General features: G+C 47.7%; 1 protein-coding gene across 8 annotated transcripts in view; it reads left to right on the plus strand.

Moving 5' to 3' along the window:
- The first annotated feature begins 359 nt into the window (after positions 1-359).
- RASSF2 (Ras association domain family member 2) overlaps positions 360-23,729 on the plus strand; it is a 48,924-nt gene continuing 25,554 nt past the window's right edge. The window contains exons 1-4 of one of the 8 annotated variants that reach the window (XM_067707552.1): positions 673-882; positions 1,806-1,880; positions 2,213-2,318; positions 21,611-21,700. In XM_067707552.1, the coding sequence (XP_067563653.1) occupies positions 21,642-21,700 (59 nt within the window). In that variant the 5' untranslated portion in view covers positions 673-882; positions 1,806-1,880; positions 2,213-2,318; positions 21,611-21,641. Of the gene's footprint in view, positions 392-558; positions 608-672; positions 944-1,805; positions 1,881-2,212; positions 2,319-15,977; positions 16,680-21,610; positions 21,701-23,729 lie in introns of those variants that run through there. The other 7 variants (XM_067707550.1, XM_067707548.1, XM_067707555.1 and 4 more) reach the window with 7 other exon arrangements.

Genomic DNA, 23,729 nt, shown 5'->3' on the forward strand with positions numbered 1-23,729 from the left:
TAAGAGCGAGGGAACAAATAGGGCGCCCCAAATCTGGGGTGCTCTAGGGCTCCGTGTATACTGAGAGGCCCTGGAGGTCCAGGGATGGCTAAGAGGGGGAGGTGAGAGGAGGACAAAGAAACTTGGCCTCCTTCACATTTCTGTCACGTCTGCCAGCCCGCGAAGTCCAAGGGGCCTTGCTCAGCTCAAACCCTTTTTGGAATAAGCAGGCGTTAGAAAAAAATCCCATATCAAAAAACCCCGTATCCTCTGCCTGGGGAATCCAGGGCGCTCGACGTGGGCTCCGCGGGGCAGCGTGACTGTTCTCTGGGAGTGGCTGTCACCGCCCGGAGCAAACCAAGGGGCTCGGGCCAAGACTATATCCCTTTTGGAGAAGGCCGCGGAGAATGGGGTGAGTGAGCCAGCTCATCCTCCCCACCCCCTCACTTCTACCCCTCCACCCCAGGCCGGAAGAGGCGCTGGCAGCCTGAGCCCGGACTCGCAGGGGATGAGCAGCTACAGCTTTGTCTGGGAGGGAGGGGAGAAGCCCCGCCCCCCCGGGGGGGAGGGAGGGCGGGAGAGGAGGGGGAAGAAGAAAGGCCAGGGAAGAGGGGTGGAGGGAGAGATGGTGAGCTAAAGAAAGAGGGGGAGGGAGGGCGGTCAGATCCGATTGGGGTAGATAAAGGCAGAGGGGCGGGAGAGAGGGCGAGGAGGGGCGGAGGGGGACTGGGCGCCCGACCCCCAATCGCGCGGCTGCCTCAAGCTCAGCAGGGCTGTAAGGGAGCCGGGCCCGCCGACCGCTGACCGAGACGCTGGCTGGAGCCGTCCCCGGCCGCAACACCCCCACTTTCCAACTCCAAGGTCCCCGCAGCGCGCGAGAGGTGCAGCCGGCTCCGGACGCAGGCAAGGCGCGGGCCGCGGGCCGCGGGGAGCGAGGCTCCGGGCCCGATTTGCGGGGCGCAAGGTGTGGTGCACTGGGCGGTCCTCTCTCCCCTTGCCGAAAGTTTTCCTTCAGTGTCCCTTGCCCCGTCCAAGTCAGCCCCTCAGTCCTCGTCTGCTCCTGTTCTCCTCCCTTCTTCCCCAGACACTGGGGGTTCCCGGGCGTGTGGACTCCGCAGGGGCCGCGTAGGTGAGGAACCCCAGCCTGCCCGCCTTCCGCGGGAGAAAGTTGTGGCTCTAGGCTCGTCCTCCCCCTCCGATTCCTGGGGCGTCCTTCCTTCTCTCCACGCCGAGGGCGGCTGCAGGAAGGCGCCCCCACCCTATCCCCGGGGTCCCCGGGATGCCCTGGCTAGAAGGTGCCGGGCGGGCAGGTGCAGGGATGGCAGGCCCCGACCCTTATCGGGGGGTGTCCTGGGGGGTGTCCGATCCTAATCTGGTCCTGTTCTTCCCGGCTCAACCGACGATTCCCTGGAGGCGGGTTCCAACCTCCGGCGCCCGAGCCTCCCTTGGCCTTCAGAAGGGCGCCGGATGCGCGGGGGCCCTGGGTCCTCGTTGTACTTCCCCTTTGCCGGCTCGCGGCCCGTCTCCGGAGCTGATACCGGAGGTCGCTGGTTCTCGGCTTTGCATCCTCTCTCGCCAGAGAGGCAAGTGCCTTGGGCCGACCTCGGCCACTTCTGCATTTCGAGTGCCTGCACTGCACTCAGTTCCTAAGCTGGGAGATCCCTGGGGACAGCAGAGAGGCACGGTGGCCTGACAGGGAGATATAGGGTTCCATCTTACCCTGGGGCGCTCCGTGGGTCCTGGGTTGTCCACCGCACCTCTGCGCCTCAGTGACAGGAGGAGCTGAGCGCCAGGCTTCTGAACGCTGCGATGCACTTTATTTCTAGGTGTGTGGAATCTGGATCCCTAAAACTTGTTCTCCCAGAGAACAGAGGCCATGTCTAGAACTGGCCAAATTTATAGTAAGTACTTTACATGTGATGAATGAATGTATGAACCAATGAGCCGACAAATAACAATTCCTGCCACAGTTGATCTTGGTACAATGGGAGGAAAGAATTAGAAACAATGATTCTTTTAAACAGCTGTGAGACAGAGCCAGGGGCCTTCTTTCCCAAGCATCTGGTTGAGGAATCTGGGGTTGGATTTATTCTATTCACCAATCCACATTTCCTTACTGGGAAATTTTTCTGCAGGTGGTCTGAAGAATTAAAGAAACTTCTCAGTGGCTATATTGGGTAGTTTGAGGAGTTTTGTTTTGCTTTTTTGTTTTCAAACTTGTGTCCAAATGCAGTGTCTCAGAGAATGTGGAGTCTGCCTGTGAGGTGCCCATTTGGGATCAGAGACCCTGGAGTATGGCCATGAGTGTGGGCCCCAGCTGTGCTTTCTCCTCTGAACAGGTCAGCCTGATGCCTGGGAGCTGCTGCAGTCGGGTGGGCCTCAGGGGGACAGAAGAGGACCTCAAATGATGCCTGTGCTCGGAAAGGGACAGTAGCTTTGGAAAGAGGGTAGTTCTTGCCTTGGGACAAGGAGGTGGAGATAGAGCATGCAACCTGCCCAGGCACCTGGGAGTCTGGGCTGGTTCGATTCAGGATTCCCTGTGCTGAGAAGGCTGGAAGGTGAATCCTGCTCCTCCTTCAGGAGAAGGGAGAGCAGAGGTGGAGTGCAGGGGGGATAGGATAATCTTTGGAGTGCAACCTAGGCATATCCTATGTTCCTCTGTCCTAGTTTTTTATGCTGGTGAAATCTGGTTAGAATGATGAGGGATACTTTTGGGGAGCTTGGCTGAGAGAAGGCCAGGGGATCTGGGGCCCCTAGTCATACCCTCTTCCAGGGGAAGGTAGAAGATGTGCCCTTTGCACCTGGCTGAGTGGGCCAGGGCCTGTGCAGTATTCTGTCCCTGCTGTACCTCTGGCTGGCAGCACCCCCGCCTTCCTGAGGGTGGTCTCACTCTGCCCCAGAGTCCACTTCTCTGCATCTCTGCATGGCTTCTGTTCTGGGTTCAGGCCCTCTCTCCAGTTTGTGTTATCCTAGGAGTTGGTCCAGGATGGTTGACAACCCTACACCTCGTTTTCAGCCCCTCAGTTCTCCTCGTCACTCTTGGATGCACTGGTCTACCTGGGACCACTCAGTTACCGAGTTTTGCTTTGATTTCTTGGTCTGTTTCCTGGAGCCAAGCTTTTTGTCTGCCTTCTGTGCATGAGCGCCTTAGGAGTGGCCAACAGAGTTTGGCTGGAGAGGTGTCCAGGACCAAGTATTCTGGCACCTATGCTAGAGTGCCAAGAGCTGGACTGCGGGCCTTGCCAGAAGGGGGTCCTGTCACCAAAGTACAAAAGGACCTTGGCCTAATTATGTCCTTCAGTCTTCTCTAGGATACTTTTGGCAGGAAGTGTCCTCACTGGGAGGTGAGGTGTGGAGGGGGGACCAGATTGTCAGAGAATCCCTTGGAGAACTTGAGAGACTGGATGATCCCAAGAGCAGTCTCAGGATTTGTCCACATTCATTTTCCTCTGCCCAGAGTGAGAAACTGGGCAGGTCTCAGTAGTGTTCTTAGAATGGAAGAAGACGTACAGTCTCTGTCTTCAAGCTCTAGTTGCGGAGAGCTGCTACAGCTGGGTTTGTAAAACTAGGGCAGTGGTCTCCTTCTACACTTCCCCGCCCCTCCCACCACTCTTCACAATTTGGTCGTTATTTATCCCAATGACACACTGTGCTATTTAAACACCTCCCTGCCTCTCCAGAAGAATTGTAAATAAATCTTTGAGGCTGCATAAGCTACCACAGGCCCATGACTGAAGGCTTCATTTATTTGGCTATTTGTGGATTCCCATGGAGGATGTGGTGGGGGAGGGGATGGGGCAGGAGGCAGTGGGGGAGCAGGGCACAGTAAACAGGAACATCTTCCAGACTCCATTGGCTAGGTGGCCAGAGGGTCATTTTTTAATCATCCCTTGGATGGTAGACTCTGGAGCCTGTAATCAGAGGTTGATGCAGCTGCTCGGGGATGACAGCTTGAGGCTGTAGAATTGCCCAAGGCAGCTGTGACTGAACTAAAGAAGGCAACCTCTCACTGAAGAAGCGGGCAGGGAAGGGCATTTGGTTAATTCCCGTGAGATGAGCAAAGTGACTTAGAATGGCTTTTTCTATTCCTTATATTGATAAAAATTAGCAAAAAGATACCTTATATTTCCTTGGACATGTTAATCCGAAGTGATTTGGCAAATAGGTTTACTTTTACCAGCATAACACTTTATCCATAGTGTTAGTTTGATTAACTGCTCCTTTCTATAGAGAAATGAAAGAACTGTTGGATTTGGAGTTTGAATGGCATTCAGAATTTCTAGCAGCATGATATTGGGCAATGTAATAGATGCTGTCAACATCCTTCCTGTGTTCCCTTGACCTCAACCAGTGAGTGATGGGAGAAAGTGTATAAATACTCCAACTCCCTCACCTCTCTGTTGGGGTAACTTTGAGGCATATTCCATGCTGTCTTTCAGAGTTGCCTTGTAGAACCATATCTCAGTTGCTAACAGTAATAACTGTCTCCCTTCATTGGCTGCCTTCCCTTCCCTCTTTCACTTTCCCACTCCCTTTCAGCTTGCACTCTAATCCTTGTCTTTTTTTTTTAAAATACTTTTCTCTTATGTTTTTTAAATAAATTTATTTATTATTTTATATTTATTTTTGGCTGCATTGGGTCTTCATTGCTGCATGCATGCTTTCTCTAGTTGTGGTGAGCGGGGATGACTCTTCGTTGTGGTGTGCGGGCTTCTCATTGCAGTGGCTTCTCTGGTTGCAGAGCACGGGCTCTAGGCACACGGGCTTCAGTAGTTGTGGCACACAGGCTTAGTTGCTCTGCAGCATGTGGGATCTTCCCAGACCAGGGATTGAACCTGTGTCCCCTGCATTGGCAGGCAGATTCTTAACCACTGTGCCACCAGGGAAGTCCTCAAATCCTTGTCTTATGGTCAACTTCTGGGGGAAACCAACCTAAGGCTTTAGTCTGTAGTTAAAAAGTCATTTTAAGTCTTTGAGTCTCCAAAGAGAATAGACCTTGTCAAGGGGGAGGATTGGACTGGGAGTTTGGGACTAGCAGATGCAAACTATTGTACATAGAATGGATAAACAACAAGGTCCTATTGTACAGCACAGGGAACTATATTCCGTATTCTGTAATATACCATAATGGAAAAAAAAAGATAAACCCTGGTTCTGATAAAGTAGAACACTCCTACCACCCAGCAGGACCTACTCAGGGCTGAAAAGCTTGGGGCCACATTTCCAGCTACTTCCAATGTCACTGTGTCCAGGAATTGTTCCCTGACTATGCCCCATGGGAGTACAGCCCCATCTTTTGCCTTCTCATCCCACATTTTGCCCATCCCTTTCCTTGTTTCATTGTTCTCTATCTCTCACCTTGTGAAATTTGAGAGCAGAGTCCTTGACTGACTCACCTTGGTAGCATCCTGCAAAGTGCCTTTTATATCTTGGATTCCTCTTAAATATTGTTGACTGAATAAAAAATGAGAAGAAAAAAAAATAAAGTCTCTGAGTCTCAGTTTCCTCAGCTGTATGATGGAAATGATAACTATCTCACTGTGATACGTGCTCAGACAGGGGCCTGGCACACAGCAAGCATTCAGGCAAACATTTGCTGGCTCTTTGAGTAGTACCGACGGGGCTATGATGGATTTGGGAATGGGTGTTTTGGTGGACCATAGAGAATTATAATACTTTGGAGAGAGAGGCTTGAGAGCCAGTAGGAGCCAGCTCTAGCACACACCTGGCCTTGACTGGGCTGGGATGTGATCAGTGATCTTAATTTCCGAGTTTGTCCACAGGGTGAGGAGGATACGAATTGTACTAGGTGGGGGGCTTCCCTGGCGGTCCAGTGGTTAAGACTACAGGCTTCCAGTGCTTCCACTGCAGGGGGCGCGGGTTCGATTCCTGGTCAGGGAACTAAGATCCCACAAGCCGCGCTGTGCAGCCAATTGTACTAGGTGTCAATATTTACGGTATGTTCAACTGTGCCCTGAACTGGCTGAATCACTGTGTATGAGACACTTCTGAGGTTCAGTTAAAGATTATTGAAGTGAGTGCTCTGAGTCTTTGGGGGCCTTGGTTTCCCCATCTCCAAAGCCAGGGCTTAGATGATTCCACAGTTCCCTTCTGGCCCTTGGTCTCCTCAGGAAGAGTCTATTGCATTCTCCTTCTGTCAATACAAAACAACATTTAACAAAAGAAAACCCTTCATATGTCTACAATTAGGTTGCCCACCATGGGGCACCCAGCACTGGGCCATCCTAAAGTTTTAGTCTTTTCTGCTGGCACAAGGGATTTCAGTAGAATTATCCCAGTAAAATGTTTGCCTTCCTTGTGTACCAGTTTCACTTAATGACGTAGGCATGATGTGTCCCCAGAGGAGGCCTGAGGAGTGGGTAAGGAGGATATGGAAAGGATATGCCCTACTTTCCTGAACCACTATGCAATGCTGTAGACACCCAAGTGGAAACCAAGAAAAGTCCATGTGGAAGAAGAGACTTCTGTATGACAGAATTCAGCATTCCTAGTTGGGTTTTACTCACAGTGCTCCATTGATAATCCTCCTGAGGGAGTCCCTGACTCAGCAATTCCACCCATAGGAATTCTTATCCTAAGGATATAATTGGACACATGAAAAAAAATATGTGCATAAGGGATGTCCCATGCAGCGTTTTTTATAATAATAATAACAACAACAAAAACGGAGACTAAATGCCCCCAAATAGTAAAATTGTTAATCATGGTGTATTTATACATTAAAATACCATGTGACTACAAAAAATTTAGGATACAGATGTGTATCTGTTAACATGGGAAAAGAGGATACATTTCTAAAAAGTAGGTTACCAAACAATGTGCTATTTTTGTAAGATATATCATATCATCCACTTATTTGCCTCTGGAATGATATATAGAAAAATGTTAATAGTGGTTGTCTCTGAGTGGTGGAATTTTGATCTTAACTTTTTAAAATATTTTCGATTTTTTATTATGGTAAAATATACACAATATAAAATTTACCTTTTTAACCATTTTTAAGTATACAGTTCAGTGTCTGTCTTAGTCTGTTTGAGCTATACTATATAACAAATCCCACAGATTGAATGACTTACAAACAACAGAAATTCATTTCTCACAGTTCTGGAGTCTGGGAGTCGTCAGGGTGTGAGCGTGGTCAGGTGAGGTTCCTCTTCCAGAATGCAGACTTCTCATTATATCCTCACATGGCAGAAGGGGCTTGGAAGGGTCTCCTTTAATCCCATTCGTGGCTCCACCCTTATGACCTAATTACCTCCCAAAGGCCCCACCTCCTAATACCATCATAGGATTTCAACATATGAATTCGGGGAGGATACAAATATTCAGACCATAGCAGTGGCATTAAGTGCATTCACAGTGTTGTATGACCATCACCGTTATTCATTTCCAGAACTTTTCCATCATCCCAAACAGAGACTGTACCCATTGAACATTAACTCCCCATTCCCTCACCGCACCCCAGCCCCTGGTAACCTCTATTATACTTACTGTCTTCATGAATTTCCCTATTCTAGGTTTCTTATAAAAGTGCAATTGCACAGTAGTTGTCCTTTTGTGGATCCTAATCTTTTTGCCTATCTATATTTTTAAAATTAAAAAAGTCTGTTTTACTTATGTAATAAAAAGGAAAGGAACAAGAAAGACCTGGGAGAGAATTGTGGTGCTTGGTCTCTGGTACTGTCATTTCAGGCTGGGCCACAAGGTCCTGGCCATCCTTGCTGCCTCTGCCGCCATTACCTGGGGTGGGGGTCAGCGTCTGACCTCCATCTCAGCCTGGCAGGACAAAGGTGGATGACCAGTGGGCCTCAGAACTAATCACGTTTGGGGCTTGCTGGTTGCTGGCAAATCATCTTATCCCAGGGTTTTCTGTGTGTGGTGGTGGGATTGAAAGGGTGTGCTTGGGGTTCACTGTGCCTCAAACCTAACAGCTGTCATGCAGTGAGGTCCAAACCAGGTGGAAGTCATGTTGCTGAGACCATCTTTCTTAAAGATTGAGAAGGAGAGCCTCAGCCTTTCTATTTTAAGCATGCTTTGTGTATTTCTGACCCTGTGGCTCAACTCAACCTACTAAATACCCACCAATGGCAGCTGTGGGTATGGCTGCTGAATCCTTTGTCCACAGGCAGGGTCAGCCTGCCAGGATGCAGGGAGGACTTTAACTGGTGGAATCCATGAGATCCTAAGAACTCTGGGGAGATGGGTAGTGGCCTCAGATAGTCAGTACCCTCTTCCTAAGGCTCCACATAGGCTCTTACGGTTGATTATTCAGATATCTGGGGCAAGGATTGATCTCTTGTGCATGTGGTGGGTTGTGTATATGACAGGATAATTGGGAACATGGTGCAGAGGGGTGGGGGCAGGGGAGGTGGTATGTATGTGTGTTTCAGTCTGGCCTGAGGTGAGAGGAGGTCAGGAAGCTTTGGTACCCAGAAACTGGATACTAGGTTGTGTGGCTCTATTCAGGGGTCATGGGAGTGGGTCAAGCGGCTTTACTCTGGGATGTCTTGTTCTGTGGAAAATGTTGTTAAGTTTCTCATTAAGCAATCTCCCAGAAGAGCCTGCCCCAACCCTCCAGCGAGCTGGTGAAAGAATGTAGGTCTGGGAGGACAGATGTGCCTACTGTGTTCTCTGGAAATTTCTTCACCTGGCTCTGCCTGTTTTCTTTCTGCCCAGCAGAAGGCTGCTCTTTTAATCCCAGACAGTGGGGGAAGTATAAAGATTTTACGGAAACAGTCTTTGAAGTCCATTTTGAAAAGTTTAGTTTTTCGTGGTGCTGATTTTTCTTTAGGGTTAGTCAGCTGGTTGCAGGACAGGCAGAGGAGGGTGTGAGTGTGGTTTTGTGGAAAACTTCCCCTCAGCCTCCTGGAAATGTTCTGGAAACCCCTGGATGAGCTGTTTCTCCTGGGTCTGAGATCTGCTATGTGAAGCTTTCCCCACACCTGTTGTAGGGCATTAATGAGGTTAAAAAAGGGTGGATGTGAGATGCCCCACAGTGGCTACCCCAGGGGAGGGCTCAGCACACACTGACCCTTCCTCCGCTCGCCTTCCTTACAGCTTTCAAGGGCGAGGAACGTGCCTGTCTCTGGCGGTGGAGGAGGCCAGCGCTTTGGGCTTTTGGGTTTCCAATCCTGGCCCTGGGTAGCAAGGAGAGGAAACCCTAAGATATCTGCACACAAAGCTCATAGTCTCAGCCTATAACACCAAAAAAGGGAAGCTGCTGGGGTTCCCTTAGGAAGGGGATGTGAGGTCAGAGATGAGTTTCAGAGAAGCACTTAGTAAACAGGAAGCATGGCCAGAAAGAAACCTGTGCTTGTAGGAAGTGGGGAACTGGAGACGGCCTCCTCACCTGCCAGGATAAGCCAGCAGTGCCTGGAGCTGACGGCGAGTGGGGGCTCAGAGCATGAAGAGTGACACAGAACTTGGGCCCTCCCTGTGGGACAGGGCTCCACTTAAACCTTGCAGTTATTGGGCTGGAGGAAAGCTTAATTTGCCCTTCTGAAGGCAGGACTTTAAATACCCCATAAAATAGCCCTCGGTTTTGAGAAATGCAGGTGAAGGAATGCTTAGTCTTATGTGTCTTGTATGCCTCCACTAACTTCCCACTCTTTCCTCATGCCAAGTCAGTTACATGGAGTTTTGCACTTTGTTGAGTTTTATCCTGTGAGGGGCCATCTGGGCAGGGTCCCTCTGGCTGAAGATGACAGAGGCGCTGCTTCCCTTCCATCAGGGAGGCAGAGGTGGCCAGGACCTTCCCTGGGGCCTGTAGATACTGGAGGGTTCGCTTTCTGGGTCTTTGTGTTCTCTGAGCTGGAGTCTAAGTTCTTTGCACACACACACACTCCCTCACACACCCATACCACACATTCATATGTGCACTTGCATGCTCTCTCACACCCATACGGACACATTTACACACACACTCTCCCTTACATATCTACATCTATACATTTACTCACATCCACACCTACACATCCACACACATACCGCTTCTTCTGTCTGGAGTTTTTGCTTCCTTTATGCCTTTTTTGGCCCCATTCCAACACCCTGCTCATCCCCTGTGAGGCTAAGGTTTCCTTCTAAATATCCGTCCTGAAGTCAAAAGCTTGTGGATGTTGACGGGACTTCCCTATAAACAAGTAGTTGCTCATCTGGGCCCGCGAAATGATCGTTTGGCGGGGGGTGACTGTTGTGACTCTCGGGGTCACTCGCCTGGCCACCTGCCCGCTGGCGTGAGAGTAGGAGGCAGGCCTTCCCGGCAGGCATCCCGAGACCATTCCCTCAGATCTTCCCCAGCCACACTGAGGAACTCACACCTGTGTGAGGAAGGCCTAAGCAAGAAGGGTCAAGGACCCAGCTGTCAGTGGAAGGAGCTGGGGCTTTGCAGACCTTGCTGCTGGCAGGAGGGCGCCCAGCTTGGCCACCTGTCCTGCTGAATCTCAGGTCCTCATCTGGCAGGTGGACCAGACAGAGACTGCCTCCTGAGATAGAAGTGAGGTTGCCTGTCAGCAGGGGTCTCGTACCTGTTGTCAGTCAGGCACCCAGGTTTTTTCCAGAAGGAGGGGGGCAGGCTGTTTTTGGGGCCCATGAGTGTAGGGGGTAGCTTGTTCTTTAGACAGAGGGTGAGATGTGTCTGGGGATTCGTGGCTCTGTAACATTGCAAATACCTGGGTCCCTGGATGGGATCTCCAACCCAGGCTCCTGCAAAGTCTGCTTTCCCTTCAGCTTGTCTGCCAGGCCAGTCACTGACTCACCTGCCTTCCCCAGGGCTGTGGCCAGCAGCTGAAGCCAGCCTCCAGCTATCTGTCCTACTCGGAGACCCTCATGTCCAGCCAGGGCACCACAGAAGGAGCACTGGCCTCATCATGTCAGCTCTGTGACCTGGGACAATTCACCTGACCTCCGGGACATTCTGTTTCCTCATCTTTAAAGTGATAAAAATAAAGCCTTCCCTGTGGGTTCTTGTAAGGAATAGGAGAAGGCTTCTAGAGTCTTGTCACCAGCAGCACCAGCATCCCTTGGGAGCTTGCTGGGAATGCACATTCTCAGGCCCCACTCTAGAGGTACTGAATCAGAAATTGGGAGGAGGCGGACAGGAATCTGTATTCAATGAGCCCTCTGGGGGATTCTGATACACACTTCTCTAGAATATGGCCAGGTCAGGTGACTTTTAGCTGAAAACTCTTTCTTCCCATTCACCTCAAGAGAAGCTGTACTAAATAAGGCTTCTGCTTTGCATCAGACAGTCCTGGGTTTGAACTCTAGCTCTGCCTCTTCCTGGCTGTGTGTCTTTGGACAAGTTACTTCACTTCTTTGTGCCTCAGTTGCTTCATCTACAAAATGGGAATATTATTGTTTCTTTCTTCATGGGGTTGTTACGGGGATTAAATGAGTCGAAGCAGGTAATATCTAGCTTGTAGTAAGCTTGCATTTCTGGTAGTTGTCTATTATTCACACTTGTTGTTTTATTATTAACATAGTAATACTGTTGTGATTGTTCTGTTCCCTATTTGTGAGGGAAACAGGAGACCAGGGCCTCCTTTGACTAGTCTTCTGTTAGTTCTCTTTGCTACCTGCCTCCACGTTAAGTGCCCTCCCTCCTCAGGCAGGACAAGCCAACCTCTTCCCAAATACCTTCGCCTCCCTTTTCCCTAACCTCTAACGTCCTTTTGGGGTGTGGAGGGGCAAAGCTTTGTATTCACATTCACAATAAAGCTGAGGAAGTAGAGTACATATACCCAGTACACTTGACCTTATCTCTCCCTTTGGTGCTGTTTGATGTTCTTTTCCTGAGCAGAGTGACTGAGAACCATGTGGGTGGTTCCCTGGGGGCCTGGACACGGGGTGGGAAAGGGATGGAGGAGGCACATGGGTTTGACCAGTAAGTGGGCCTTTTATTGAAGAAACCATGTAGATGGAAGGCAAAGTATGCTGTTTCCTTCCTAGGCAGCACGAATTTTGCCCATGTTTAGGACAGGCTCAGGTGGAATCTCTTGTAATCTCTAGATCTTGGCAGCACCCCAGGTCGCAGCTCAAGTCTCCTTCCTTGTGTGGCGCAGTAGGGCTGGGGTTTCCTGTTTGCCATCAACACTTCTTCCTGCCCCCACACGAGGAGGCTGAAGTGCGGAGGGGCCAGCACTATCTCCTCTCCCACTGCTTGGTTACAAAGCAGGCCCTCAGGAGACCTGATGAGGCGGTCTTCGATGCTGCCTCGGATAGCATGAAGCCATGGATAGTGTGAAGCACCGTGTCAGATAACTTTCTTCTCCAGCCCTAGAGCTCCAGATCGTCCCCAGAGGGCAGGGCCGACCAGGGTTCAGAGAAGAGGTGGGGAGAGGCCCCAAAAGGGGAAGCTGCAGGCCCCCAGCTAGTGTTTCCTTTGCATCTGGGGCCTGCAGCTGGCTCCCTGGCTTCTGGGGTGTGGTGCCCTGGTTTGGTGATGGGGCCCCTTGCATCAGCTCTGTGCCTGTACACACTGATCCTCGGGGATGCTCTGCACTGTCCCCTCTCCCCTTTGAAATATTAGTAATGGGAAGGGGGCACTAAAGACTCAACTCAGTTTGCTTTCAGAAAATTCTGTTCCTTCCATTCTTGAAAGGCTTCGTTGAGATGCATTTGGGGGTGTCCTCAGTTTACACAGCTCTATCCCCATCAGATTTCATAGTGGTTCTCAGCCCTGGTTGTACATTGTCATGACCTGGGGAGGTTTTAAAAATGCTTGTGGCTGGACCTCCTCCCGGAGGGTCTGATGAAATTGGTCTGAGTTGCAGCCCTGACATCAGGAATTTCAAATTAACCCCCTACCCCATTCCCCCTCCAAGAGAGTCTAATGAGCACCCAGAATTAGAACCTCTGAGATGTGTGTCCTGAGTTCAGCTGTTACTCCTTCCCACTTTGGTTTCAGCTGAGGCTTGCCAAGTGCATGTCCTTCTCGCTGGTCAGGGGGTGGCTCTGTGGGGTTTGCCCCACTGGGAATGCTTCATGGAATAAGCCCTCCCCTTTCCCATCCTGTCTCTCTCTCCTAGTTATATTTTCTTAGAGACTGGGACTGCCTGGGTCCTATAAATTCATTGTTGCTCCGGCACCCCCCATCCTACCCTGGAGCTGAGGTGGGAGTGGGGTGGGGCCTGGCTCCTGTTATGCAATCAGAAAGACCCTTTAGGAAACAGAAAACAAACAAAACACCACAGGGGTTCTTCATCTCACTCTGGACTTTCCAGCCAGGGGTGGCCCCCCTTTCTGTTCTGTATTTGCCTGCTGGGGACTTTCCAGTTGATCAATAAGATGAGAGACACTTGGTCTCTAGGCTGGAACAGAAACTGTGTAGGGATTAGCTAGCCTCCTGGGGATGCTCTGCGACCAGATAACTTCAGTGTGTTCTCTGGGCTCCCTGACAGAAAGCGAGTGAGGGCACAGGAGTCTGGAGGAACCAAGAGCTAAGAACAGAGGAGCTTCTGCTCTCTTTGAACAGAGCTTTGATGCCTTTCCCACCTCCTCAAGCTTCCTGAGGACTTAATGCTTGCCCTCATCACAGGAAACTGAGCTGGTTAATTTCAAGAGCCTGGCTGGCCTCTCATTTATTCTTGGGGAGGCTGGAAACACCTGTGAGTGGTGGGGGGCGGGGGGACGGTTCTGTGAAAAGAAAGAGGAAAGGATCCTTTGTGCAACAGCTACAGGGTAGCTACAGGATTTTGACTGGTCTAGAACTTGGGCAAGTCTGTCCCCATTCCTGCAGCTCAGCCTTGTACCGACTGCACCTGGAGATCCTGTGCAGGCAGCTGTTTTGTCCCAGCTTTAGAGTGGGTAGAGGAAGGTGATAGAGCCAGGAGCTTCAAGCCCTAACGTGGAGCAAGTGTCGTGGCCGCTACTGGTACCCACCCAGATCCCCTTTACCTATTTTTTTAAAAATAAATTTATTTGTTTTTGGCTGCATTGGGTTTTCGTTGCTGCATGCGGGCTTTCTCTAGTTGTGGCAAGTGGGGGCTACGCTTCGTTACGTGCGCAGGCTTCTCTTGTTGTGGAGCACGGGCTCTAGGCATGCGGGTTTCAGTAGTTGTGGTTCGCGGGCTCTAGAGCGCAGGCTCAGTAGTTGTGGCTCACGGGCCTAGCTGCTCTGTGGCATGTGGGATCTTCCCGGACCAGGGCTCGAACCCATGTCCCTTGCATTAGCAGGCGGATTCTTTTTTTTTTTTTTAATAAACTTATTTATTTATTTGTTTCTATTTTTGGCTGCGTTGGGTCTTTGTTGCTGTGTGCAGGCTTTCTCTAGTTGCAGCAGGTGGGGGCTACTCTTTGTTGCAGTGCGTGGGCTTCTCTTGTTGTGGCTACTCTTGTTGCAGAGCACAGGCTCTACGCACACGGGCTTCAGTAGCTGTGGCTTGTGGGCTCTAGACCGCAGGCTCAGTAGTTGTGGCACACGGGCTTCCGCGGCATGTGGGATCTTCCCAGGCTAGAGATTGAACCTGTGTCCCCTGCATTGGCAGGCGGATTCTTAACCATTGCGCCACCAGGGAAGCCCCCCCTTTATCTGCTGCCTGTTATGGGTGTGGACTGCCGACAGGTCTCAGTTGCTCCCTAGTCTTGAGAATTTCTCTTGCAGGATAATGCCTGGGTGCTCACCCCCTCCTCCCAGAGGTGGCTCTCAACCAGCAACTGACTAGCGTGGGGTACAAAGGCCTGGCCTGCCTATCTTAGGGTGGGACAATTCGGTGGGGTTGTTCACGCCCTAGAGCTCCCATGGGATCAGGCTGTGGCTGGGCTCCAGGTCCTTCCCCACCCCAGTCCTTCTTCCCTCACTCCCTTACAGGTTTCTCCTGAAATCAATTCCTTAATAACTCATGTGCACAAGAATCCTCATTTTGACCTCTGCCTCTAGGAATTCCCTAACCTAAGACAGCAGGTTAGCTTTCTTTGGGCTGACTGTTGAATCCACTGTCTCCGCTGAAGAATTAATAATGAGAATGGGAATATTTGCAGGAGACAGGCACAGTGTGAGAGCTGGGGGTCCAAAGAGAGAAAGCTGTAGGCCTAGGAGAGGAAAGAAACACCAAATGAATGGTTTCTGTGTGGTGGTATAAGTGCTGTGATGAAGGACAGGCTGAGGTGTGGGTGCCTATCCCCCCAACACTGCCCAGGGACAGCGAGAACAGTTTGTAGGAGGAGGTAAGTTTTGGATCCGGGTCTAGGGAACATGTGAATTTGTTTGGGTCTGAAAAGCATGGGCACACTCACAGAGCATGAAAAACAGGCGTAGAAAGTTCTTTGTAGCTGGGATGTCATCATCTTCAATAGCTTAGGAACCTTCCCTTTGTCAAGACATTCTCTTGGATCTTAGGGATGGTTGTGCCCTCAAGTTGTCCTGGGAACAGGCAGGAAGTAGTGGATGGGTCTTCACATGGGAAGTGCTAGGTTCTGCTGACAGGCTGCATGGCATTGCCCAGACATTTAATGGAGCTGAGGAGAACCCAGAACATGCCAGGGCATGAAGTGGTGCCAGAAGAGAGGACTGACTGGTTAGTGGCCTCAACAGGTCTCCACTGTAACTAGTTGACTAGGAGGCTCATGTCCTGACTTGGCAAGCCCAATGGTATTCACATCTCCAGACATGTTAGCAGACATGCTTTGTAGTTAGTAGACATTCAATACACATTTTATCTTTTAAAGTTTTTCTAAAGAGAAGTTGTACTGATCTAGAAGTCTTGAGGGCTAAATGGCCACGTTCACGGGGGGTTCAGTAGGTTTAAATATGTTTTAGACTTCCAAAGAGTGACTCCACATCAAAGATTATTTGTGTCAAATCTGCCCTTTCATTCCTGTCCCATTCTGTCTCTCTCCTCCTTTCTCTGTACGGGAAGCAGTGAGCTGTCTCCGTTCTGTGCCTGAGATGCTGGCTGATGTGGGAAGCACCCTCCTTCCTCTCTGTCTTGCTTTCCCCTCTTCAAAGAGATGGTGAAGATTGGTTCTATATTCTCAAGGCAATGTGGAAGCGATGCTTGGAAATGATCCTTACAAGGCATTGTGGAGTCCAGGAGGGCTTCATAAATTCTTGATAATAACAGAGAAGGCAGAAGAATTGCAGCCAGCTAGCTGAGCAAATCCCTCTCTTCGAGACTGTAGATATTGGCAGGCACCCTTGGCAGAAGTGTCCAATTGAATGTGGATCCCAGCCCCATCAACCTTCTTCCTCTGACTCTTCCTTGTGTGAGAACAATACTCTGCTTAAGCAATATTGGACTGAACTCTAAATTTCCGGCCTTTTGTTTGCTCTGCTACTGTTTGCCTTAAAGTGTATGTAAATGTAGCTGGCTTTTTTTCCCTCTCCAGCTGGCTGGAGGTAGCCAGTGATTTGTGGTGATGGTTGGAAAGTTTATGAAGACAGATGCAGTTGTTGTCCTTGAGATGGACAAAGGAGGGGTTGGGTCCTAGAATCAGCTACCTGTAATTTCAGTTCAACAATGTGGTCGGCTGTGTAAGTATTTTCCTAACATTCCTAACCCAAGAAACGTAAAAGTAAGAAAAAAGGTGGGGAGAAGTCAGGTTGAAGACAAAGATTGGGCCAAGTGAGTCTATAGGTCAGATTTATAACAATGGCCTTGGTGAAGTCACTCAATATGTAGACAGAGCTTTAGAGAATTCCCACATTTGGGCCATCAGACTACTTGAAGATTTATATCAACCTGGTAAGTAAAAAATAGTGATAAGGGAGATTGAACATCTTTATTAACTATTTGTATTTATTTTTCTGTGAACTATCTGTTCATGTGCTTTGACAAATTTTCTATTGAATGTAGTCTTTTTCTTATTGAATTATTAAAGACTTTTACATATTGAGATTAACCTTTCATAATATGTATTGTAAATATTTTCCCCCAATTTGTCATTTGCCTTTTGACTCAGGATAGGGTAAACTTTTTTTCTAAACAGAAGCTTAAAATTTTTACAAATTGGTATCCAGTTTTCTTTTTTCATCATGCCTTCTGGATTTTGGGTCAAGAAAGTTTTCCCCAGTTCAAATTTCCCTACATTTCCTTCTAGCATTTTATGTTTTTAATGTTTAAGTTTTTAATTCATTTATGATTCCTTTTGGTGGAAGAGTAAGGTAGGGATTTAGATTCCGCATCTCCCCCTTTCCAAAGGCCAGTCAATTCTCCGGCAACATTTTGTTTTATTAATCTATCTTTTCTCTGCTATTTAGAAAGGTAGCACACATTCTATGTTCCCAAATATGTTTGGGTCTATTTCTGTATGTGATATTGTTTCATTAATCTGCCTGTTTTCCTCAAGTACCAAATAGTTTTAGTAACTGCAGAGAAGACTTAATTTCTCTAATTGGTACTTTCAGTAGATTTAAGAGGATGTAGTGTCAAAAGGGATTTGTCTTGGGAGCAGGACAGATTGCTTTCAGATCCAAAACAAAATTACCAAATTATAGGTTATTATGGAGGCAGTGAATGAGAGTCCTGCAGAAAATCCAATCAGTGAGTTAGAAAATTATCTGTAGAATTCTGGGGAAAATAAGGAGGTGGAGACTGTGAGTAAAAATTATACGAAACTTGGAGGATAACTGCAGGGATATATGTAAGTATGTATGTATGTATGTATAGTGCTGGAGAGAGGGGATAGAGACATTGCAGAAGAAAAAACAAGAATGGAAGGAAGAGAAGCAGGAATCAAAGCAAGTATAGGATATTTCCCTGGCTGGAGAAAGACCTGAATGTTCAGGATGAGGTCTGTCAATGGCCAGGCACTACTAATCTGATTTCTACTCCATCCAAGCTTTGGCATTGGCTCTGGCCGAGGTCCCCCATGATTCTGTGTGGTAAATCAGAGGCCCCTCTGGGTTTCCCTTGGGCTCCCACCACCACCTCCTGGCTCTGCTGATCTTGGCCTTCTTCTCAGGGCCCCCTGTTCTCTTGGCTTCCAGGAGACTGCATCTCCTGTTTTCCCTCCCCTTATAGGGACTCATCTTTTCTCTGCCCATCCCTGACCTACTGGGTCCTTTGAATCCCTGCCCTTGGCCCTGCCCCTTCAGCCCTCCCTGCTCTCTCCCTGGTAATCTTGCCACTCTCCTGACCTCCCTTCCTTCAGCCAAGCCAGGATTCCCTCCCTGGGAGCTCCACACTGTCACTCTCCTGGGCCGCAGGCCTGGCTGTGCTTCTTGTCATCTGCATCACGGGGTTCCATGGCCCTGCCTCAGACTCAGCCCGTGTTCCTCACACCAGTGCTTGTGACTGTGCATGGCCACCTTCATCGCTATCCTCACCAGTAGCCAGGCATCGTGCTGGACTCTGCCTTTACCCCCATGTCGAATCTGGCCCTTTCCAAATCTTTTTATTGATGGATCATGACTTTTTCTCTACCTCTTTAAACTCTTTAGACTCTGTTACTCCATCCCCACTGCCTGCTTCCCTGGGACAGGCCTCTCAATTGGTCCCCCTACCTCTGTTTTCTTCCCCAATCCTTTCTCAAAGTAGACAGCAGAGTGTGATAATCATTCCAAAATTCAACTCAGATCACAACCTTCCCTTATAACTCCCCTTGTTTTCCTATTGCCACTATAAAAAAATCATCACAGACTTGGTGGTTTGAAACAACGAAAATATACTCACTTACATTCTGGAGGCCAGAAGTCTGACATTGGTTTCAGTGGACCAAAACTAAGGTGTCAGTAGGGCTGCGCTCCCTCTAGAGGCTGTGGGGGTAATTTCATTTGCTTGCCTTTTCTGGCTGTGTTCCTTGGCTCATGGTCCCTTTCTCCACCTTTCATCCACAGCATAGCATCTTCAAATATCTTTCTCTGCTGAGGTTGTCTGTAGAATCTCCCTCTGCCTTTCTTATTAGGGCACTTGTGATTACATTTAGGGCCCACCCAGGTAATCTAGGTTAGTCTTCCCATTTCAAGATCCTTAATTTAATCACATCTGCAAAGTCCCTGTCACCATATAAGGTGACAGTGACAGGTTCCAGGGATTAGGACCTGGATGTCTTTGGAGTCCATTATTCAGCCTACCACACCCCCCATTGTACTGCAAAGTCCAAACTCCTCCATATGGTCAAGGTCCAGCACACACACCACCCCATCCTGGTGCATGCTGCTGCCTGGACCACTCTGCCCCTCACCTTTGCCAGCTCTGTCTCATCACTGAGGTCTCAGTTTAGAGTTCACTTCCTCCAGAAAGCTCCTGGGACCCCACCCAAGTCCAGATCAGGTGCCTTTCCTGTGTGCTGCTGTGGCACCTGCCCTCCTCGATAGAATTGTCTTTCCCCTCATATCCCCTCCTGCTGGACTATGTACACTTGAAGGCAGGGCTGTGCCAGTTTACTTGCTGTTGAACTGCCATCAGTAAACGCAAAGCTTTGACACATCTTAGGCACACAATAAATGAACATATACATTTACATATGCATAGAAGAGGTGCTTTAAAAAAATGGGTACTCACTAGTTATGGTAATTGTCACTTAAGAAAAAAAGAAAAACTTTCTCAGTAGTCTGACTTTCTTTCCTTTTCCTTTTTTTGCAGTACATATATACTCCAAATTTTATGATTTTTTTTCCTTTTTTGAAGAATTGAAAAATTAAAATTTAGAGAGAACAGTTGTATTCTTGGGGTACCACTTTTGGGTATACAGGTGGGGTATGAATTTTCTGAATGGAACTCTGCCCTCCACTCCCCTCTCCCACTTATACCCCTTCCTTAGGGCGCCTTTGTATTAGTTTCCTGTTGTTCTTGTAACAAATTACCAAAACTTAGTGGCTTAAAACAATACAAATTTATTATCTTCTGGTTCTGTAGGTCAGACGTCTGACATGGGTCTTCCTGGACTAGAATCAAGGTTTTGGCAGGGCCTGTGTTCTTTTCTAGAGGATCTAGGGGAGAATCCATTTCCTTGTCCTTTCCAGCTTCCAGAGGCCACCCACATTCCTTGGCTTGCACCCGATTCCCCCAACTTCAAAGCCAGCAACAGTGGGTTGAATCCTTTTCGCATTGTGTCACTATAACACTGATTTTCTGCCTGCTTTTTCCATTTAAAAAATTTGTGGCAAAACACACATAAAATTTGCCATCATAACCATTTTAAGTGTACAGTTCAATGGCATTAAGTACATTCACATTGTTGTGCAGCCATCACTGTCATCCAGCCACAGAACTGTTTTCATCTTGCAAAACTGAAACTCTATACCCATTAAATAGTAACTTGCCATTCCACCTTCCCTAGCCCCTGGCAACCACCATTCTACTTTCTTGTCTCTATGGATTTGACCTAGGTACCTCATGTAAGTAAAATCATACAGTACTTGTCCTTTGGTGACTAGATTACTTCACTTGGCATAATGTCCTCATGGTTCATCCATGTTGTAATGTGTGACAGGGTTTCCTTCCTTTTTAAGGCTGAATAATATTACATTATATATATATATATACATATGCCCCCCACATATATATGTGTGTGTGTGTATATATATATATATATATATATATATATATATATACCCCCCACATTGTTAATCCATTCATCCACTGATGGATATTTGAGTGGCTTTCACCTTTTGGCTGTTGTGATTAATTCTGTGAAGAACATGGGTGTACAGATATCTCTTCAAGGTCCTACTTTCAGTTCTTTTGGGTATGTACCCAGAAGTAGAATTGCTGGATCATATGGCAGTTCTATTTTTAAGTTTTTGAGAAACTGCCATACTGATTTCCACAGTGCTGCACCATTTTACGAATTCCCACCAATAGTGCACAAGTGTTTCAGTTTCTCTGCATCCTCACTAACACTTGTTGTCTCATGTCTTTTTGATGATAGCCATTCATCAAAATGTGAGGTGATATCTCATTGTGGTTTTTTCAAAAAATTTTACTGAAGTATAGTTGATTTATAATGTATTTAATTTCCACTGTACAGCAAAGTGACTCAGTTATACACATATGTATTCTTTTTCATATTTTTTCCATTATGGTTTATCACACGATGTTGAATATAGTTCCCAGTGCTATACAGTAGGACGTCGTTGTTTATCCATCCTTTATATAATAGTTTGCAAGACTTACGTTTCCCTGATGATTAGTGATATTGAACATCTGCAATCTAAAGCCTCCCAACAAAGAAAAGCCCCAAGACCGGATGGTTTCATTGGTGAATTCTACCAAACATCTAAAGAAGAGTTAATACTGATCCTTCTCAAACTCTTACCAAAAAATTGAAGAAGATGGAACACTCCCAAACTCATTTTACAATGCCAGATCCCAAAGCCAGATAAGGACATTACAATTAAAAAAAAAACAAAAAAAACCCCACTGCAGGTTGAAATACTAGATGAAAGAAAATATAAAAATTCTCAACAAAATACTGGCAAACTGAATTTCAACAGTGCATTAAAAGGATCATACACCATGATCAAGTGGGATTTTTCTCAGAGGCTGTGGCGAGCAGTGGCAGCAGCCAGCAGTGTGGCATTTCCCTGGCCCTGGGTCAGTGTTGGGCTGCTCGAGCTATGGATCTGGGGCAGGGACAGAGAGCCATGTGCTCCCCGCCTCTGGTACATGGTCTGCTGAGTTCCTAAGGACACAACCTGACTTTAACCTCTGTCTTCACCTTTCAAATATAGGCCTCTCGTCTGATGAAAAGAGAAAGGAAGAATGGACTACAGTCACCAAACTTCCCTAGTCCCATGTGGACAAGATAAATACATTTCCAAGTAAGATTTTTTGCTATGGTATTGTGTTTGCAGTGGCCAGTCCCATGTCAATGGAAGCCACTGGCAGAGGAGCCTCCTCTGTGCATGAGAGGAGCTCATGTGTGTGAGAAGGAGAAAGCAACTGAGTGTGGACTAGTGAGAGCATCAGCAAGGTTGCTGCTGCCTGTGCTCCGCAACGGGAGAGACCACAGCAGTGAGAGGCCCGTGTACCGCAAAAAAAAACACAAAAAACATGCCCCCAGAGCCTGGCCGTAGAGAGTGAAGTTAAGGAGGTCTTTAGGACATGGCACCCTTAGGGGTTCAAAAGAGATGATGTCCTGGAGGGCTTCCAGGAGGAGGAGTTGGTGCTGGCTGCTCACTGTCTTGTCTGTGGTATACCCCAGGGAAGTCCTGGCTGGGTTGTGTCCCTGTGCTGCTGGGGTTCTGGCTAAAATGGGCACAGGTGCCCCCTGAATAGCAGGAGACAGTTTCATTGCATTATATGCACTAAAGTCTTTTGAACTCAGATTTTTGCTGATATGGCAGGGTCTAAGCCAAAATAGACTTTTTTAAATTATAAGTTTGCAGATATATTTTTACATTCAGCACAGGGATTTGTACATATTTTTCTCTATCTTAATGAAATGTTTAATTTATTTGAGACCAAATTGTTTGAATTCCTTTAGACACACTTGGCCATACACAGGCACACCGTTGTGTGAGCTGTGGATCATACTCATCTCTTCACTGATGGATTTCCCCTGGGGCTTCTACTGACCAGTACTTTTAAATCCTAGTTTCAGATCTTTGTGTTCCAAAGTATCAAACAGCTTTTGTTTTAGGTTATTTGGAGTCACATTTTTTGCTAATTCACTCCAGCTTATCTAGGTTTAACTTGTCTGGAACTTCTTGGAGTTTCCAGCCAGTTTTGACCTCCTGTGTGGCCCCAAATCTCTCCATTGAATGGCTGGACTTAGAGGGACTGAACTCCCTTGCCTCTTGCCTGAGTATAGGCAAAAGAACACACCTCAGCCTCCTCAAGCCCTTCCCAGGCCTCCCCTCATTCACTTCCAGATAAAACTTGATCACAGCATTTTCAGGTTTGACAGCTCTCACTCTGATCACAAAGGGTGTGACATGCTCTCTCACATTTAGTAGAGCTGTGCTCCCAGGGGGGCCACTTGGAAACCAGTATTTAGAGGCCTTGTAAGGTTTTTAAAAAATATTTTTATAAACTAAAAGCACCTAGAATAGATTAAAAAGATAAAAGCACCTAGAAGGGTACATTGCTAGGATTCAGAAGCCCCCTCATGCCCACTTCTAGTCACCACTCCCAAAGGTGAACCACTGTCTGAATTCTGAATTCATATAAATGGAATCATACAATATGTGCTCTTTTATGTCTGGCTTCTTTCACTCAGCGTAATATCTTTGAGATTCATCCGTGTTATGTGTAGTTCATTCATATTCTCATTGCTGCTCCATTGTGTGACCATAGCTGCCTTTATTCATCTGTTCCACTCTTGATGGGAGTCAGTAAATTTTTAAACACATGATAAGGTCATGTCAATGAAGCATAAGTCAGTGGGACCCAGGCCTGTCCCTTTAACTTTCTGAAATTCTAGGAGTTTCTGAGTCTTGTGAAGGTTTGTAGTGATTATCCCCTCCTCACTCACAGCATGTGTGAGGGAGGAAATGCTGTGGAGAGGCTGGAGAAATCCTGTCTATGGGCTTTTGAAGTGTGTTTGCCTCTATGAATCTGTGATTTATTAAGGCCTGCATATTTAGCTTGGGTTTGGGGAGTGTTGTGAGAGATGCCAACCTTTGTCAGCAGACCAGACCTGCGTTGGTTTTCTGGAGTTGCTCTTTACATCCAGTCTGTTCTAGGTAGTATTTACTCTTGACCTTGACCTTGAACTCTGGGTGTGTGTATGTGTATATGTACACATGTAGACAAACACCCAGACTGGAATGACTGAAGGCCAGCTTAGAGGTGAGAAAAAGAGGGAATAACTGCATTATAAGTGGCTTCACCTGAGATTGTGACACC

Source organism: Pseudorca crassidens, chromosome 15 (genome assembly GCF_039906515.1).
Source record: "Pseudorca crassidens isolate mPseCra1 chromosome 15, mPseCra1.hap1, whole genome shotgun sequence".
Taxonomy (NCBI): domain Eukaryota; kingdom Metazoa; phylum Chordata; class Mammalia; order Artiodactyla; family Delphinidae; genus Pseudorca; species Pseudorca crassidens.